Below are 19,613 nucleotides of genomic sequence, written 5' to 3' on the forward strand. Positions count from 1 at the left end.
TTTACTTTATTTTGAAAAACTGAAGAAGAACCTCCATGTAGCTGCGATTTTTTATTTTTTTTCTCTTCTCTTCTGTCGTAATAATTTGTCTAAGTTGTTTTCAATGTCAACAAAACCATACCAGAGTTTTATTGAACTCCGCAAGTTTTTTTTCCTCACAGCTGTGAATCGCTACCCGTCAGTTTCCTTTTCGACCAGTTCCGACAAGCTGGCCGAGGAAAACAGCCGGCCGCGCCACGTGGCGTCTTTCTCCTTGGTGGCTACGCGAGCGATATTTGCAGCTCTTGCCCCCCCCCCCCCAGCTTGCGGCCGCCGCGTTGTTTGACAGGATTGACAAGCTCCCTGGCCGAGCTGATTAAAAGCTTTAAGGTCAAAGAAAGTGGGACGGATATCGAACAACACCTGTCTCTACATGCGGAGGAGGTCCCCCTGCTTCCTCGCACACAAGATCGATGCCGGCCTTTTTCTATTTTTTGGCAGCACAAACAACCCCTGCGTGCGTTTTCTACGTATCAAAGTGCATGTATCAATGTGCCACACACCCCCAACGCTCAGCCTTTAAGTCAGGGGTCACCAATGTGGTGCCCGTGGGCACCAGGTAGCCCTCAAAAGCCACGTCGGTAGCCCGTGTTCCACAAATTCCTCAACAGGGATGTGACATTGTGATTTTCTAGGAAGGTTGAATCATTTGAAAATGAAAACAGTGAGAGGGGATTTATAGAGCAAAGTGTTGCATACTGGTATCTGTTGGTTTCCGAAGTATTATGTGTAGGAATGTTGGATACCACTGTTTTGCAAACTGATACCATTAAGATTATAAACACTTCAGAATACTCACCATTAAAGAGTACTGATACCTCTAGAATTTTTGAGATATCAAATTTCTCACATTGGCGAAAGAATTGTGAGGAAAGACCTTTCTTTCTAATGTGACCAAATGCCACAGTATAGCGCCAACTACTGCCAAGGAGGACTTATGCAATTTTTTTTTTTTTGCCTGAAGCATCTGTGGCTAGGATTGGCAGCCTCCATGAGTACTCGATACTCAATACAAAACAACTTTGTTCATATAGCGCATAAATAAGGCCAATATCGATACAATGTATCGGTATCAGCCTGATATCAATAATTGGTATCGGTATCAGCCTGATATCGATACATCTATCGTTATCGGCCTGATATTGATAATTGGTATCAGTATCCGACTGATATCGATATTTGGTATCGGTACTTGCTCATCCTTAATTATGAGAAATTACTAAAACGATTGCTCCTTTTTTTCTTTCTTGATTTTTAAACCTTAAAACGAACCGATTTCACCAGTGAGAATGTGACAAATTCCTCCCCACAGTTACAGACAGAAAATAAAAATGGCTGATTATCCTGAATTATTTAAAAAATAAATAAATAAATGACATTTACCCTTTGAAACAATTTTTATCCTCCTTCCCCTAGACTTGCAGCGTCAGATCTTCTTTCATCCTTTTCTACATACTAGTAAAAAAAAAAAAAATGTTTGAGTCCCCGGCTGCCCGCTGAGGGATTATAGATCATGAAAGAGATGCTCGAGTTCACTTGAAACCTCTTCGATTAAGTTCCACCAGCGAGCGAGGGTCCGACACGGGCCGGTCGTGCTGTCCGGGAGTCATAATCCACAAGCGGACATTTCAATTTAGTCGGGATGATGGGGAATTAAGATAAGCGCTGCAGTGGAGAGTCGCGTCCTCGCTATCCGTTCGGATTTTTGGGCGACCTGATAGAAGAAGGAAATGTAAGGTGGACATTTGTGTCAGGTTATAATCTGCCAAACGAAAGCTCAGGGTTTTTTTTTTTTTTTCAAAGACATGCAGTTTGTTTAACATGCAGTTGGCCGTCACCACAGCAACTCCACAATCTGAGGAAAAAAAACAAAACTAAAATGCTTGATTTATATTTGACCAAATCTTGTCGAAATAAAAAGAGGTTGACTAAATGTTATTTAAAATCTCACAAGCGCAATTAAGAGCGGATTCAAACTGAGACCAAATCAAAAAATTGTTGATAAAATGAACAGAAAAAAAGTGATACTTTGACAAACCACTAGAGGGAGCCTTTATACCTCAAGTGATACTTTGACAATCAAAAGTTTATTTAATTGATGCTGCCTTTCAGAATGGTACGAGATAATAATCCGCTCGCTACGAGCTCGTCCCACAACAACCGATTTCGGAGTCTCTGTGAGTTTAATTTTCCCACTGATGGAGGACTTTGGATTTGGAGAAGAACATCCTGTCCTACACCGAAAGGCTAGAGAGCCCAGCACGGGTTTGATCCGCCAACCTTCCCTCAGCGAGACAACAAAGCCAACCTCTTATGTGCTTTGAAAATTCTAATTAGGCTGTTCCGTCTCAACTACAAGAAAAAAAAAGAAGAAGAAGAAGAAGAAGAAACAACCCAGTACTTTAGCATGGTTGGCTCTCCCAGGGTGAGTGACAGTGATTTCAACGCGGCCTAATTGAGTTGCTGGATCTCGCCCGCTTCACTCGGCCGCCTCGTGATCAATAGCGCGACACTATCAGGATGTGTCAGCGATGCTTTTGCCTTTGTTTCATCAAAGCGCTTCGGCGAGTCGCAGCCCATTCGGGTCCGTTGGCCGTCTTTCGTCGCGGCCAGGCGAGGGCCTCTTAACTCCCGCCGCCCCCCCCCCCCCCCCATCTTGCCGGGTAATTCGGGTTTCCCTTTTATTGTCGCTGATAGCGCACAAAAAAGGGGGAGCTCGTTGATTTGAAATGCGCGACGTGCACAATTACCTCCGCTCAGTGCGCTTTTACCTGGGTGCTGCTCAGTTTAACCCTCCTGTCACTTTCCTGCGCTTTGCATTTGTTCATTTGGCGGGGGGGGGGGGGGGGGAAGAGTGACTCACGACGAGACGTGACAATCCGAGATCGAGCGAGACGGTGTGAAAAATTATTTTTAATTTCATATTCACAAGGTGACTCGATGTGTTTCACACAAGCAAAGGCACAACATCGAATATCAGCAAAACAACTTGAGACGTTAGCGAATCAGCGACAACAACGCTTGGTTATTAAAACGACTGAAAGAGCAAACATTGACATTTAAGCACATTTACAACTCAAAGATTTATAGACATTTCAAAGCCAAGAAATAAAAATAGCGTCCCCCCCCCCTCTCCCTCCATGTATGAGCTACCCTGCCCGCAATTACAGTTCCCTTCTCTGTCGTTGCGCGAATCCCACTCCTCATTTTTTTTGACAGAAGGGGGGGGGGTTGGGGGCTCTGAGTTAATTTCCTGCCTTTCTCGGTGCCACCAGCCCGCAGCCCACCCACCGCGATGCTGCGCTGCGCAAACCCCAAAAGTCGCTTTACGGTTCGAACGCGCCGTGATTGAGCTCGGCTGCCATCCTTTTTCCTCCAGCTTTTTTTTTGTTTATTTTTTTTCTCGCTTTTGATCCCAACGCACGACTCGTCGGCCCAGGTTGCTGCGTGTCGCGACTTGTTGTCAGACATCTAACGAGCGGCGGAGACGCGAGTAACCCGAACCTGCTGCGCTGCGCTGCGCTCCGCCTTTCCCCTTTTCCGTGTGGCTTTGTGGTTCCCCCCGACTCCTCCTTGAATGTTTTTTTCTGAAGCAGGGGTTCTCCAAAGTTTGGGGACATTTTTCCCCCTCGAAATCCTAACGCCAATTTAATATGAATACCATGCGTATAGCCTAAAATTAAAAAGGTTGCTTTTTTTTTTTTATTTAACACTTTGAGTGCTGCAGCTATGTACTGAAAATTCTGTAGAATAATTGAGAATTCAGAAATATATAATTCGTATATAATATATATTTTTGCTTAGTTCGAGAAAAATAATGAAAACAGAAGAAAAAATAACAAATTTCGCTTAACAATAAAAGTTGGTTTTAATTTTTAGGTCATCACATTTTTTTCTTAAATTTAAAGTGAGCATAGCAATATTTTGTTCTCTCGAAACTTTAGTACTGATTATTTGACCAAGTGATGTCAGTAGGGATTTTGAGTTGGACTGGTTTGTTTAAAAAAAATAAAAAGGGGGGACAGTTTGAAATTCGCCAATTTTAAGACTTTCACCCAAAACTGGAGTGTTTTATTAGCAAGCTGCATTGTGACAAAGCGATGTTATTCCAACGACTTTTGATTTACTGCACGTGCGAAGAGTACATTGGGGAAGGTCGCCAGTGGCCGAGAAGGACTCCCAGCTGGAGCGCACATGCGGCGTGGCGCGAATGCGGCGGTGCGACGCGGCGAGCATTCCAATGCTCATATGTATGTGGAACATGGAGCCGCGCTGGCCTCGCCGAGCCAGGCTGCGGTCGCGGTTTAGGAAACGCTTCAGCCCCCGGCCTCGGAGAGCTGGCGACAACCGCCGGGATTCAAAAACACACATGAAAAACAGCCGAGTTTGGCGGCGGAGTCGCTTCGCTGAAAACCTTCGTGAAGTTCTCGTGCCAGCCGCCACCGCCGCCATGTGCTAGCGCTGCGCTCGTGGTTTGCGTTAGCGTTGCAAACTCACTGCGGTTTGTGAGATGAGGTTAGGGAGAGATGACGCGAGTGCAGCGACTGGACGGGTCTGACCATGTGGGGTCCGCAAGCTGTGGCTTGAGGGTTCGCAAAATAAATTGCAAAAATTCTGACAGTGAAACGCTGGGTATTCGCAAGTTGACGTTCACAAATTTGTCTTGTCGCTGATATTGTGGGGGAACCCAGACGCCGTTATTAGCGGAAAAATACCCGAGCATTTCACATGTCGGCCTTCAGTTAAGTCCTACTTCGTCCGACTTGAATAAATTCCCCTCATATTACCATAATTCATGACTCAACGGGTGGAGAAATAATGAACAGAAAGACACTTACAGACTCCTGAGTGAGTTTTGGACGACATTGCTTCTCTTGAAAGGTCCGTCTCGAAAATGGCCTCGCAAGTGTATCGGCAATTAAATTCCCTCCTTCGGCCATTGTGGTTTAAAAAAAGCAAGAATATATTTTACATTTTCGAACGGTCGCCAGTTACGACTTTCGGGTGAGTATCCAATCATCACCTTCAGCGTAAGGCCAGCGAGAAGGCTCAACTCGTGATCTGATTGGCTATCGCAACTGTCAATCAACTCTAAAAGCTGATTGACGATGACAGAAGAGACGCCCGCACGATTGGATCTGAAGGCCTCGCTTGCTACTGGTATTGTGAAATCTGCCCAGCAACACGAGCTAGCTGAATTCTGGTTGGATAAAAATTCTACACAAGGGTATAATATGACATCAATGTGAAAAATAGGATCATGATTTCTTGATTATGTTAGGCCAGCAGAGAAGGCCTTGACCCTCTGGAAAAAAAAGTGCTATGGAAGATCCCTTGTAATATATTTCGTGATATTTATGATGAATGCATTCACTACCAGCCGAGTTAAAAAAAATAAATAAATAAAATTGACGTCTTTAGCCGTCAATGAGAGTAAATGAGTTTTAGGTTAGGTTCCGAATTTTTTTATAATTTTTTTTTAAATGTCATAGCTAAGAATGACACATGGTAAAATCTGTAAATCTCTTATTTAAAAAAAAAAAACCTGTCAAAAGAAATACAGTACAGCGTGAACTGATTTGGAAACGTACTCGAGCGAGGAGCGCGGATTCTGACGTAAGCTCGTCTGCGTCTTGCGCAATCCTGATTTCCATCATAAAAAATAAAAAAAAAAAACATGTTCCGCGCTAAAATAAGTCGAAGGCGTCTTAAGTGGATCAGCCAAGGCTAAACGCGAGATGCTAATCCGTACCTAAACGACGTGACCCTCGGGGGGCCATATTCATAATCGCCTCGATTTGCCTTTAATTCCTCCCGACACGTTCGCCGATGCGCCGTGCGCAGGTCACGGCGTCGCCCACGCCGACGTGATGCGCCATCCGCTAATTGATAGCAGACGTTCGATCCAGCTGGAGGAAGAGGAGGAGTTTTTTGGGAGCTGAGGAAGAACATGTCCTGCATAGGTCCCAACCGCACATTAAGCATGCGCTTTGATGACTGCTTTTTTTTTTTTTTTTTTTCTTCTTGTTTGTTTCATCTCGCATGTCTTTAAAAATGCATGATACACACAATTCTTTCGGCGACAGTCGATGCTCTCCTCTTATCAAATATTGATCGTAGGCTTGGCATACTTTTTTTTTTTTTTTTTCACTTTAATAAAGCCAGCCGGCGTGCAGCGGCGTCTTCAGCATCTGTACATATTTACCCTTAGCCTTACTCGCATCTTGGAGACGTCACGCTGGCCTTTGTCAAAAAAAATAAATAAATACACAAGAGTGGAAAAAAAATGCAAAAAAAAAAAAAATCATATTTGTAAAGGTCACCTCGCAGTGGGTGTATGGATTTTGTGTTTGTGTATATGAAGGCCTCCTTTCAGCCCATAAATAGTCAACTATATTTATTTTGATTAATTTTTATGAATATATATAAATAGAAATTTGACTTTCTTTTTTTTATCCTTTTGGCGGTTTAGGCCTGCGAGCGTACGGGATAAGCGTTGTTGACGATTTGCTTAATTTTATTGAATATTTGGGCCCACTAAAATATAAATGTGTTTAATTAGAGTGAAATACGTATTATTTAATTTCACATTCAGGCTGTTGCATCGACCGCTTTGACACTGTGGCTAATGTTGAGTAAATGCTAACATAGTCAATCTGCGCACCCGCCATGATTTCAAATCAATACGTACATTGGAATCTCCAATGTGGGCAGGATTGTATTATATTATTTCATGGATGATGAATCGTCCAAACTCTAAACCCAATTTATTTAATTGCATTTTATTATTTTTTTATTATTGTTTTTTATTTATTTTTTCCCTATCACAACTGCTCCAGCAATTAGACTGAGGTGGATTCTATAGTCAAAAACTGTTACCTGCAGTCCACGTGTGTTGTTTCCCTAATATATGTATACATATTATTCTTTTTGATTAATTATATTCATAATAGAAATTAATATTTGAAAATCAATAGCCTCTCTTCCTGGTCTGCCCGGCAGTACGGTGTCAAATATACACCCAACCAGCCCCCCCCCCCCAACCTCACCTTTACCACCTGCTTCTGGTTCAGTTTGGTATCCAGGAGAGAACAGCTGGAGAGCCGACAGTAACTTGTTCACCAGGTGGACAGACCCTCACCCCCCCCCTCCCTCGCTTTCCAGGTACACTCTTGTTTGCTCAGTATCGGGTGTCAGCGGGTGATGTCATCCCACCATTTGGTCAGCTTACGTCATCCAATGTTTATTTTGTGGCGTCGCACCGAAACCGGTTGTGGCCTTGTTTAGTTAAGCTGCAGGGGAGAAGAGAGACGGAGGGTGGGGGAGGCTGGTGTTTTTTTTTTATTTTGTTTTTGTTTTTTGGCGAGGGGGGGAGGGGGGGGCGTTTTTTTACACTCACTCAGCCAGCCAAAAGCCGCTTTTTGTTTGTCATTGCTGTGGTCAAAGACGAGCAAAAATCCCAGATTACAAAACGCGCTGTGTAGTCTGCGAACATGAAAGCATTAATTACAACCCCAGAGTGCAATTTGTGCCGAAATTACGTCTGAGTGCTGAAGAGCTGTCGTTACAATTATGTGAAATGTAGGAAACGTGAGTGGGGGGGGGGGCAATTTAAAAATACTCAATTGCTAAAATGTGCAATTGAACCTGTAGTTTATGTACTGTTGCTAATGAATATTGCGCAAATGATGAGATGCTAACGAGAAGTATGCCAACAAATAGCAAAACGGTAACCTGTGAGTTGTCTTTTCTGAATGAGTTGAACAGAAAAAAAAAATTGGAATGGTTTAAATTGTGGAAGTGTAGAAGAAATTGGTAAATATGTCAAATGGATTTGGGATTATTTGCATGAAAGTTGTGCGATTTTGAAAAATGGGAATTGAAAAGTCGTTCACATAAATGTGAAGTCTGAATGTTTGAATCTGTCAAATGTGGACGGACGCAGGTAGACGTTAGTGATAATAGACCGATTATCAGCTGGGTCGATTATCGGGGCCGATATTTGGCATTTTGCCGATTATCGGCATCTGCATTTTTTTTTTCCAATTTAAAGGCCAATAAAGTAGCTGGTTTATTTTAATAAATGTCAGTCTATGAACGTGTTTTATCACCAGTTTAATTAATATGTACTTAAAGGCATTTAAACCAAGTCGAGTTCTAGAGTTTTTATTTTTCCAAATTTTGACCCCATTTTACCCCTTTTTTTCGAGAAATGAATACCGGCTTCAAATATCGGTTATCGCCATGACTACGAATAATCGGCATCGGCCCTGGAAAAAGCATATCGGTCTATCACTAGTAGACATGCAATATGAAATGTTATAGAAAAAATAAGACAATTTGGGGAATGTTCCGTCAATATCGGTAATAAGCTCAAACGTGCGACGTTGAAATGGTTCGAATCGGTTGCGGAATGTGTAAAATGGCTTATTCATTGCCGGATGTTGACATGGAATCATATAAATGTGGTCATGTTGTTGTATAATAGCCAATTTGGAAATGAGAATGGTGTGCGTATTTACACTGGGGAAAAAAAAAGCGAAAATGACAAGTTGCGATGCGTCGTCGGGGGTGAATCGTTATCCCGCTGAACTCCGATGAAAGGCCGCCTCACTGATGTGTCCCCTTGACATTTGGAATGCATTGAAGCTCTTCTGGGCGGTTTTGTTTGTGTGTTCTGAAAAGTGTGGTTGCCATGGTAACCATGCGTGCAGCTACAGTCAGTGAGAATCGCACTGCCAAAAAAAAAAAAAAATGTAGGATGTGGACTCAACCCTCCCGGAAATTGCAAAAAAAAAAATAAATCGGATTACTGGCGATATTAACAATTTAAAGCATAAATGTACCACAATTATTGTCCGCAAACAAGCAATAATAAAATGTCAATAGGTTTTATTCCAAATAATTTATGGGGGTCGACTTCCCCTTTAAATGTGAGTTTTTACAGTGAGCTCAGAATCAGGGATGGACGAGTACAGCAAACAGGTGTGGAGCCCTTATTTTAAGTTATTGGGTACTCGGAGAGGTTGTCGATACCACCCACGATACTTTATAAAAATATATCTTTGTCCACAATTTTTTTGTCATTGTATTAAATGACATTGAAAAGCAAAAGTACGAAGGGTATCGGTACTCTCTCAAAGGGTAAATATTCATTCTGGTTTCGCTCTGAAAAGAAGTGGTATCGATCATCCTTATTTGGATGGGATCATAGTATTCCCCCCCCCCCCACATCCCCCCAAACGTCGTCACTGAAAACAAACAACCGTTTTGCCGCAGATAGAAGTCAGTCCAGGACGTTGGCCCGAGGCCGTAAATATTGTCGATAATCATTAACATTTACAGCGCCGCATCAGATGCTACATTGTTCTCGGTGGGTTGCGCGCTGAAAAACGGGAAATGGGAAGCAGGTGGCTGGATGATTTCAGGCAGGTCGGAATGGCTTGTTGCTGTCTTGCGCATGTGGCCACGCATCGAATTATCTTAATGCGGAATACTGAAATAAACGAATGGAATTGGTCGACAGTCAAGTGAATTATGTCACAATTTCTTCATTTGGGAATTTTGCGGAGAAAATTTAGGATTTGGGGAATGTCAAAAATAGTTCTGTCGTTGTTCATCTGTCACTTTGTCGTCTTGTGAACTTATTTGTCTCTTATTATTTCTGCGCCGACATGTTTGTGTTCTTTTGTTTACAAAAGGCTTTTGTTTGTCATAAGGAACCGTCACAGTCTAATTTTTCATAGCCGACAAAAAAAAAAAGATTCTCTATCATGAAATATTTGTTGTCATTAATTAATCATAGTTGAAATGTCCTGCCTTCAAAGCACATTTTGCTGAACGTCTAATTTATGTATCAAAACCTCACAGAGCCGTGAATTCATTTTTGCCACAAATAGCAAAATGTTGCATTAGAAAAATTAATAGAGAGTGAGAGGGAGAGAGGGGGGGGGGGGCGGGGGGGAGTTTGAGGGAGAGGGACTAAAAATCATATTAAAACTAATAAAGACCCAACTCAAATGAAACATTTTCAAAACAAAAAGTCATAAAAATGAATAAACAAGCACTGATAACTAATTAAAACTAAATGAAGCAAACCTCAAAAAGAAATAAGACCTGACTCTAATAAAATTTCCCAAACTATTATAACCCCTGGCAGTACCGAGTCAAAGCACCATGATTGTTGGATGGATTTTTTTTTTCTTGGCACACGAAAGCTAGCCACTGACCTTCAATGTCGTTTTTTTTCTTTTTTATTTATGATTTAATAATAAGACACTTAGAGTTGAATATATTTTCATTAGGCCAGTGCAAAAGCCCTCTTGTAACGGCTCTTATTATTTTTACTATTAAGACGAAAAATGTTTTGGGTGACCTCAACATGCCCGAAAAAAGCGCGTGTATCTTTATGAAAATGTAAGATGATAATTTTGGGAGTTGACCATGAAAGCTGAAATAGTTTTTCTTTGACAATTCCTCACACGGCCCAGAACATTTCTCCCGGCTCCCTAAATGGACGCATGTGTGGCCGTGAGCCAATGAGGACAGCCCGGGCACCGTCGTCGTGGGAGCAGCGACCGCATTAAACGCTCATTATCCCGAGTGGGTCGCATGGCGTTTGTTCCTTTCGGGTCGCACTGACCAAAACGTTCAGCAGCTGCGCCCATCTGGAGGTGTTGTCATCACTCCTTTAAATGAGCGTAAAGTTTGCGTCACCCTTCAAAAAAAAATGTAAAAAGCGGCGGCGTATCGCTAGCGTTCCGAGCACGCCATTCGCCCGCCAAAGCTCCCTGGCGTGGCTTTAAATAGACGACATTAATGAGCGTCTCCTCTGAAATATGCATCGGGTCCTACTTCGTCTTGGCCCCGCTCACGTCGCGGCCCGTGAATTATGCCTCGACTCTGGCAGAAATTAGTTTCTTCTGGGATGAGCGCGGCGGCAAACGAGCCAATAATTGTCTTTTGAAAAGCTGCCTGGGTGCCGGCCAGCTGGGCGGCGCGTATCTGCCAGGGAGCGTTTGTTTTAACGAAAAAAAAAAAAAAAGCAAGAGAGGCTTGAAGGGGGGACGGGTGCCCTTGTTTTCAGTGTGAGGTGTTTTGTAAAAATAGGGAAATGACACTTTGAATGGAGGACTGAGCCGAGTTAGCTTATCGCTTGCTAGCTAGCTTGCTAGCACCCTCAGACCAACTTTGTGATCAAAGTGGTTTGAGTACACGTTTCTTCGCCGTTTGGCATGAGCGAACACCAAGTAGACAATTACAGATTAGCTTCACGCTAGCTTGATTGGCCCCCCAAAACAGTTGATTTTGGATATGTAACTGCTGTGGTTCATATCGGGCCGTCATTGTGTTCCATTTGACATGAAGCAGCACCTAGCAAAGGTGTCAACTTCAAGTTAGCTATTACTAGCTTGATAGCACTCTCTAAGCAACTTTTTTTGTGTGTGTGTGTGTGGACAAAGGAATTTGATTTGGATTTTCTGTGTGGTGCTTTTGATTCTATTTATTTGTCCGGCGTAACAAGCATCAAGTGAAACTCAAGACTGCTACTTTAGCTTCTTGCTAGCTCGCGGCCTTGTGACTACTAAGTATTTTTTTTTGTCTGTGACTGGTGTCATAAATTTGCATCCCTCCTTTTTGTGATGGCCACTGGGCGAAGATTTAGTCGGCTATTTTAGCGTCATGCGCTAGCCCTAGCCTCTTGTATGAGTGAATGAATAAGATAGATATGATCTTTTAAAAATGTTTAGAATTTCCTAGCGTGGACTGTATTAAAAGTTCAAACTGTTGCTCTTAAAAATAAATGACTTGATGACCAAATAATGTAACCCGGGCTAACGTTAGCTCCTCGTGTTATATATCTTCAATATTTTTCGTTGGCACATTGACACGTCTACCGTCTGATTAGCCAGAAAGAACACAAAAACAAAAGTTTGTATGCGTCTATGTGTGACTAGCACTGGAAGGATGATTTTACTTAAGACCGTTAAGAATGTTAACGTGACTAAAAAAATTCCCTGTACTGTGAAAACAGACTTTATGATGGCGACAGACAGTTTGGTTTGTGGTCGCACTTGAAGGTACCACCGCAATATTATTCTGCTGACACAAGGCCCGGGAACAGAACGCCACGATTGGTCGAACGTTCTCTCCCTGCAGCAGAGATGAAAAAGCAAACATCCCTCAGCCACATGATAGAAACGAGTCGAGCCCGTTCCCCCGTCCGTGTTTGTCGTAAAAAGTCACCGCTCTTGTCAGAACGTGGGAAGGCGGTTTTGACACAAGGCTGGCTTTTGCCAGACAACACAAAAGCCCACGCTGGCTGGATCCGACCGGTCCGGAATGCTTGCTCGTGAGGCCGAGGGAGCGTCGCTATCAGCGGCGGGCCAGACGGCTGTGCAGCTGTTTTAATGACACACCTCATCGCCCTCCATCCGAGTGATCTCACCTGAAAGTGTTTTTCATACTCTCTTTCTCTCCGCCCCTGTCCTCTCTTCTGCTCTCCACCTCCGCTCTGTCGTCCATCCTTAAACCAAAAGCATGCCAATAAATCTCCCTCAAGCGCCGCTTTTCCCGCAGGACTCATCGTACCATCTACCTTTCCATGTAACGCTGTAATTACGGCACCACCGTGTCGGGCAAGGACTCTTCCAGGTTTCGAGTCCCTGTGGGCACCCCTGGCCCTCCGACAGCAGGGATTTGGGCTCTGCGGCTGCGTAATTACGCATAGACTTCTGGTTTCCATTTGCGCCAGTGCCTGTTTATTTGCTTCAGTCTGTTAAAAAAAAAAAGGGGGGAAGAAGGGCGGCAAAGATGATGGGAGGGGCTGCAGCGTTTCACACCAGAAAATCTCCTGCCAGTATTTGTGGGTCTGGCAGGCTTTGTGTTTTTAAAGAACCCGCCCCCCCCCCTAAAAAAAAACCTTTAGGACAGAGTTTCTGGAAAATAGAAGCAACGTTACAGTAGTACAGCTGGGGTCTTTCACACAGAACCCAGCGACGCAAGTGTGTTTTAAGAGGGGTACCGAATGAAACGCACAACATGGACAGCGTTTGACTGGCCGTGTCAAAGGGAAATCGGGTTTCCTCAAAATCAGCGTATCAGAGATGTAATTCATCACTCCGTGTCTTTCACTCAGAACACACTCAAGCAAGTCAATGTCAGGTGGTAAATTTGACACCCTTTGTCTATTCATATATCTCCCTGCATGCCAATTAATTTAATTTAACACGTTAGGGTAAGGAAAGACAGTCCTACATGTTAAAACTCAACAACCCGGTTCTGGTGTTCCTCTATCCTGCCTCTGATACTTTCTTGGAGGCTGGGAAATTACTCTGAATCACAGAGTAAAATGTTTACAACCGGCTCTAAAAAACTCTGAGCCACAGCTGCTCCATTTCAGACGTTCTAGTACAATACGTGAAGTTGTGACTTCTGAAGCCAGGGGTGGGCAAACTTTTTGATCCATGGTCCACAATGGGTTCTAAGATTTGACAGAGGGGCTGGACCAGGAGCACGTGGATGGAGTGTTTTAGGCACCTCACTTCATCTGTGAAAAGAATACATAAAGCATATAGAGAAAATCTAGGTTTTAATTTTAAATGAAAATGAACAAACGCGTTCCAACAAAATATCTGTCTTAGACGGCGCCTCCTAGTGGGCACACATCGGCATTACTGGGGGGAATAAAACATGAACAAAGTTTATTTAATTTTTTCAAGTTCAGCGGGCCTGATTTAAACATTTAACGGGCCGCATGTGGCCCCCGGGCCGTAGTTTGCCCACGTCTGGCTCAGGCGTTAGGGACACAAAACTGTCAACAAAACTTTGCTCGAAAAAAGCCTTTGGAATTAAAGGTGGAACATCTTTAACAACCAAGAGAAATTCGGTTGCCTCTATTCAATTTTCGCAGATTACCATGACCCGGATGACTGACAATCCACACAGACATTCTGTACTTTGACAAAGAAAAAAAAAAACTCGAGATCCAACTTAACCCGGCGCTGTCACGCAGTAAATTGCATTTGTCGTCTCATAAAATACCTTACGGCCGGCAGCGTTGGCCGGCTAATGCGAGCGGTGATAAAGCCGAGCAGAGGTGCGCAAGGACGCAGGTGTTTCTCAAGGTACACATGACAAGGTTGCTAGTCCTCGCTGTCAAAGCGCGTTAGCGAATCAATCTGTCATCTGGTGGGCGGCGCGAGTCCAAATCTCCACAGACGTGGTGCGGGGGGGGGGATGAAAGATGATGTTGCGCTCGCTAACTTGTAAAGGTTGTCACTTAAGTCTCTTCGGCGGTGGCGGCGTTTGAGCGAAAGCCATAACAATGCATGGAATTGCTCTTTTTTCACGCTCCGAATGGGAGCGCGTTCGTCGAAACGGTGTCGGAGATGGATTGCGCTCCTGCTTATTTGCTACATCTTGGACGGCGTTGACGGCAAAGTTTGCCACCAGCTTGATGTTTGTTAGTGTGTCACACCGGCGACGCATCAGGTAGCGCACATTGAAAACAACCATGAATCCGATATGATTGTCTATCTAGCTAGCCAGCTAGCCAGCTATCCATCTCACTAGTTAGCTAGCTATCCATTTAGCTAGCTAACTAATGTAGCTAATGTATCCAATCTGTCCTATTTTTTTCTATCTGTCTAATCAAATATGGTTCTAAACAAATTTGGGTTTCAAGCCAATGTTAAGATTTCAGAAGCAAGGGTTAAGGTTCTAATTAACCTGGGTTAGGGTTTGAAATTACATCTCAAGCCCTGGGTAGTATTTCATATTACATTTTCAAGTAGGCGTCCAAGGCTGAGTTAGGGTTTCAAATGTGTGTTAGAGCCTAATTCGGGGATTCACACCTGGTTTAGGGTTTCAAGTCTGGGTTGAGTTTTTTTAAAATACAGTTTCAAGATTGAGTTTGGGTATCAAGTGTGGTTGGTTTCAAGCCTATGTTAGGGTTTTTATTTTGGGTGCATGTGTGCACCATTTGTTAAGTACCCCAGCATATTTAGTCTCCGCTTTTACTACATGATTCACTGGGCGCTTTATGAGTCGTTAAGACAGGACTTTCCCCTCGCGGCAAGTCCTGCTGGCTCGTCCCGCACCTTGTGGCTGATTACACCCGCTTGTAAATCCGAGGCCTCGCAGGAGGCGTTGTGTGTGTGTGTGTGTGTGTGTGTGTTGGGGGACAGGAAGTGGGACTTCATCAGACTTCACCTGCAAGTAAATGTAAATCAAGGGCGCCCGCCTAGTAACGAAGATGCGGTAAAGACAAAGCACCATGAAGCAGCCACTTGACTTGACGGCAAGACGTATTCTGCACACCGGGCTGCCTGTTGGCTTCCGACATCCCGCAAACAAACAAAGAATGTCGTTAATTCACATAATTGTCCATCTGGTTTCAGAACCGCTCTTCCTGAGATAATGACTATTCATTTTCAATTTGTGTTGGTAGTAAGTGTAAATAACTGTAAGGGTCGAATTTGAGTTTTGAGCCTGTACTAGGCTATCAAATAAGTATTTCAGGAGGAGGTTTTATGCCTGAGAAGGGTGTTAAATGTCTGGGTTTTGAAAATTTGGTCAGGATTCAAGTCTTGATTTTATGTCTGGGTTTGGGTTTCAAGCCTGGGATTTAAGACTGGTTTAGGGTTTCAAGTAAGGATATATAGACTGTTTCAAAACATTTGAAAATTATGGATTGAAGATGGGGTTTCACATTTGAAATTTGAGCAAGGGTAGGGTTTCAAGCCTGTGTTTGAAAACCAAATGTGTGTTTCATGCCCAGGTTTGGGTTCAAATTAGTTACCATTTTAAAAAAAAAGGTTGCTCATCAATATTTTCGCAAGCGAGTCCTTTTTTTTTTTTTTTTTTAATTATTAACTTCCGTTTCACTTGACCAGAAATATAATATACAGCTAATATAATTAACAGTTTTTCTTCAATTGCAAACAAGTACAGGCCTGCCCCCCGGCCTCCCATCTGCAGTTGATTAAATAGAGACTTAATTAACTTCTTTTGTGTGTACTAAAAAAAAAAAAACCCAAACATGTTTTTCATTCAAATTTTTTATTTTTTCAATTATTTACAACCAAACCGCTTCAACGGCGTCAACACGCGCTTGAGTTTTCTATATGCGCGTGTTCCCATTGTGTTTATTAAGAGCTTCCACGTCGCTAATAGCGGCCGCGGGCACTTCGTGGGAGAGAGTAAAAGGTAATTAAAACCGCAATAGCCTTAGCGCTACATGAGGAGGAGGCGGCTGGGTACGGGGGGGGGGGTAGTTGTGCGACACACCGACGAGGCGGCTCCGGCGTGGGCTGCTCGTCCTGACTCGCTCACGCATTCATTAGCCATGCATTGCTTCTCGCCGGGAACCTCCCTTTTTATCAGGAGCGGCACCCCCGACCCCCTCAATACCCCCCCCCCCTCCTTCCACGCCCCCCTCGGCTTTCAGCGCATGGGCCTACATTTTAAATGGATGTACTGCTGTGTATGCGCGTCCCTAACCAGGAGGCTGAGACCACGCTTTGACTTTCGGTGCCAAATGGGCGTCCCAGGGTCACATGCTCATTTGCTTGCACAGCAGGGTCTGTTCTCAAACTTGTTCGATGGAATTTCCACGACGACAAATTCATATTTTGAGTCAGGGGGGAAAAAAAGTCCTGTTTTCAAGTTAAAAACAAGTACACGTGAAGGGACACAAGTAATTGGCCAAGACAAAGTTGTGTTATTACACTAATGAAGGGGTCTTCAATCCTGTTCCTCGAGGTCTGGTGTCCTGTCGGTTTTTCACCTCTCACAACCGATTCAAATGATCAGGATGGTTATCTCGCTTCTGCAGACTTTGCTGGTTATCTGATCAATTGAATCAGGTGTATTGCAACAGGTGATGGAACAGGATTGAGGACCCCTTCATTCAAGTTATCATAACGAATCCTGGGTTGGAGGTTTGAACTAGCGTTTCAAGCTTGGGTTAGAGTTAGGATTTAAAAGTCTGGTTTTCTGTTTCTAGCCTGGTGTAGGTTTTCAAACCTTGGTAAGGTTAAAATAATGGCTTCAGGGTTGATTTCTTGCCCTAATTACGGTCGGACCATTTTTTTGTCTTTGGGTGCAAAATGGGAATCCCAAGCTCATGCTTTTGTCGTCATCAAACCATTTACTTTTTGGGATGGGCAATGTTTGAAAAAAGTTTGTTTCCGTCACAGAACTGTCGAAAGAAGTTGACCAACGTTGCTGAGGAATGTTCCCGTCTTTTCTTGCCTCCATAGGTGCCCGCTCCCAGATGGTCCAGATGGACTCGAGCAAATCGGGCTTCGTGGGCTCCCAGGTGGAGCTGCGCTGCATTTTCATCAACAGCAACCCGCCGGTGAAGATCTCGCAGGTGACCTGGCAGAAGCTACTCAACGGCACCAAGCAGAACGTGGCTATCGCCAACCCGGCGCTGGGCGTCTCCGTGCTGCCGCCCTTCAAGGAGCGCGTCAGCTTCAAGCAGGCGGCCGTGCGCCACCGCACGCCCTCGCTGGAGGACACCACCATCGTCTTCTCCAACTTGCAGCTGTACGACGAGGCGGCGTACATCTGCGAGTACACCACCTTCCCGGCGGGCAACCGCGAGAACATGGTCAACCTCACCGTCTTCGGTAAGAACGTACCACGGGGACGTCTCAACTTTATTAAGATAACACTTTTACAACAACCGCAACGGTGAAAGGAAATGAGCAACTTTCGTTTTCTAACAGCCGAGGGGTCGTCCGGAAAGAGCGGTTCGATTCTCAACTGCCTTTTAGTCATTTTTCACTTTAATTTTACGACCCTCATCGCTCTCCACATCTCTTCCGTGAAATAACGTAATAAAATAAACATTAAATGAGGAGAAAAAAAAAGCTGGAAAAATAGAAATGAAAGTAAAAAAAAAAAAAAAAAATAGCAGCACTTTTTCGAAGCTGCCAACAAAACTAACGAAATGTTAGCCATGCTAGTTAGCTAGTTAGCTTCGTTGAGTCAATATTATTTCACCAGTTGTAGATATGCTAACACTCGTAGCTACTCACATTCCCACCGGTGGGTAAATCAGTAAAGGTAGTTTACAATTTTTAAAAGTGAGAGGAAGCTGGAGTACTCACAAATTAGGTTTGGAAACCAGTGTGGTGATTTCAAGTTTGGGTTTCAAATATTTTTTTATTTTTTTCAAAAAGAGAACAACTTGAATTTACCATTCTGAGATTGTTTACCACTAGCAGCAAGCTTCTTCCATAAACCTTTTTTTTTTTATTATTTGTCAGGCAATGATGGGTTGCTGAAAAATTCTTATAATAGCAGCAAAGACGGGTCAAAGGTTTTTCTGTCGAATTAGTCATCTTTTTGCTTGAATGTTTTTTTTTTTTTTTTGGCAGAGTCAGATAAAGCGCGGTCAAAGGTACCTCTTCCAATTTATTGAAGCGTTTAAAGAATGGTCGCCGTGTTTTGGGCTCGGCGCTCATGTGTGGCCAAACTGCCTTTGAAGGCCTCCGGCGAGCTGCACTTTTTCCCTCCGCTCTAAAGCCTTTTGTATAAAGTGACTTTTCACAGTTTGTGTTAGCGCAACCTTGGTGTCAGCCGCCGCGCCTGCTGCCGATGACTCCGCCACGGGTCGAGTGCGATTATTGGGGTGACGCACCCCCTTTGAACGCCTCACAACCACAGCATTTTTTTTTCTTATTAAACAGGAAATGACCAGAAAGTGCAGCAAATAGCTGTGTTGGGTTTACTTTTTTAAAACAAGCAGCCTTATCATGTCAAATTGGTGCACCCCTGTCTTGCATAGCTTTCTTTCTCTCTAGCTAGATAGTTAGCTAGCTAGCTAAATAGCTTGCTCACTGGTTGGCTAGGCATGTAGGTAGTAATGTATTGTTCTTTTCTGTTTTGTAAAAGCTAGGTAGCTAGCTAGCTAACAAGTGTTTTTCTCCAATAAACAAGTTAAAAATAAAATAATAAATTAAAAATAAAAACATTTCCTGGTATATATTTCTTGTAAGAAATTAAACTATCACAAATATTTGTGTTCCTTTTTTGTAGCAAAATCCTTTTTTCCTTTTTTTTCTTCTTTTTTTGTGTGTGTTTGACATTATTAATGTCAAATTATGACTAACCGACATGGGCATTGTACAGACTGTCTGCTTCAGGTCTAAAAAGAAAAAGAAAAAATTAAAAAAAGAGAAGTGTAAATGTAGGCCTGCTCAATATTAATGTCAACTTTTTTCATCTTCTGTTAATAGACTCCAATGTCGTCATCCGATGCGGAGAATCTCGGTAATCCAAATGTGGAGTTCATTTTTAGCTACTGCTGCTGCTTTTTAATTTTAATTATTTTTACAGTGTCCAAGAAAGCAAATTCTAGGAAAGAAATACACATAAAAATCTGTGGTTGCTAGAAAGGTCGTTGAATTTGGTTGCCGATGTGCACGTTGCAACACAACAATGTATTCCTTGTGTTGTGGTGTGTTGATTTTTGGAATGTAAAAAAAAAAAAAAATAGATCTTTTATCATACTCGTCTGTTTACTCGAGACTATGAATCCCGCAAGCTGTTTTCGTTCAACA

At 43.2% G+C, this 19,613-nt stretch overlaps 1 protein-coding gene across 7 annotated transcripts in view; it reads left to right on the forward strand.

Annotated features, from left to right (window-relative positions):
• The window catches only part of nectin1b (nectin cell adhesion molecule 1b), a 164,342-nt gene that overhangs the window by 47,931 nt on the left and 96,798 nt on the right, over window positions 1–19,613 (forward strand). For all 7 annotated transcript variants that reach the window (XM_088300019.1, XM_088300016.1, XM_088300018.1 and 4 more), the window contains one exon: window positions 17,304–17,675. In XM_088300019.1, coding sequence (XP_088156145.1) covers window positions 17,304–17,675 — 372 coding nt within the window. The remainder of the gene's footprint in view (window positions 1–17,303; window positions 17,676–19,613) is intronic.

The sequence above is a fragment of the Idiotropiscis lumnitzeri genome, chromosome 7 (assembly GCF_059441095.1).
Source record: "Idiotropiscis lumnitzeri isolate Australia: NSW breed Sydney's pygmy pipehorse chromosome 7, RoL_Ilum_1.0, whole genome shotgun sequence".
NCBI classification, from domain to species: domain Eukaryota; kingdom Metazoa; phylum Chordata; class Actinopteri; order Syngnathiformes; family Syngnathidae; genus Idiotropiscis; species Idiotropiscis lumnitzeri.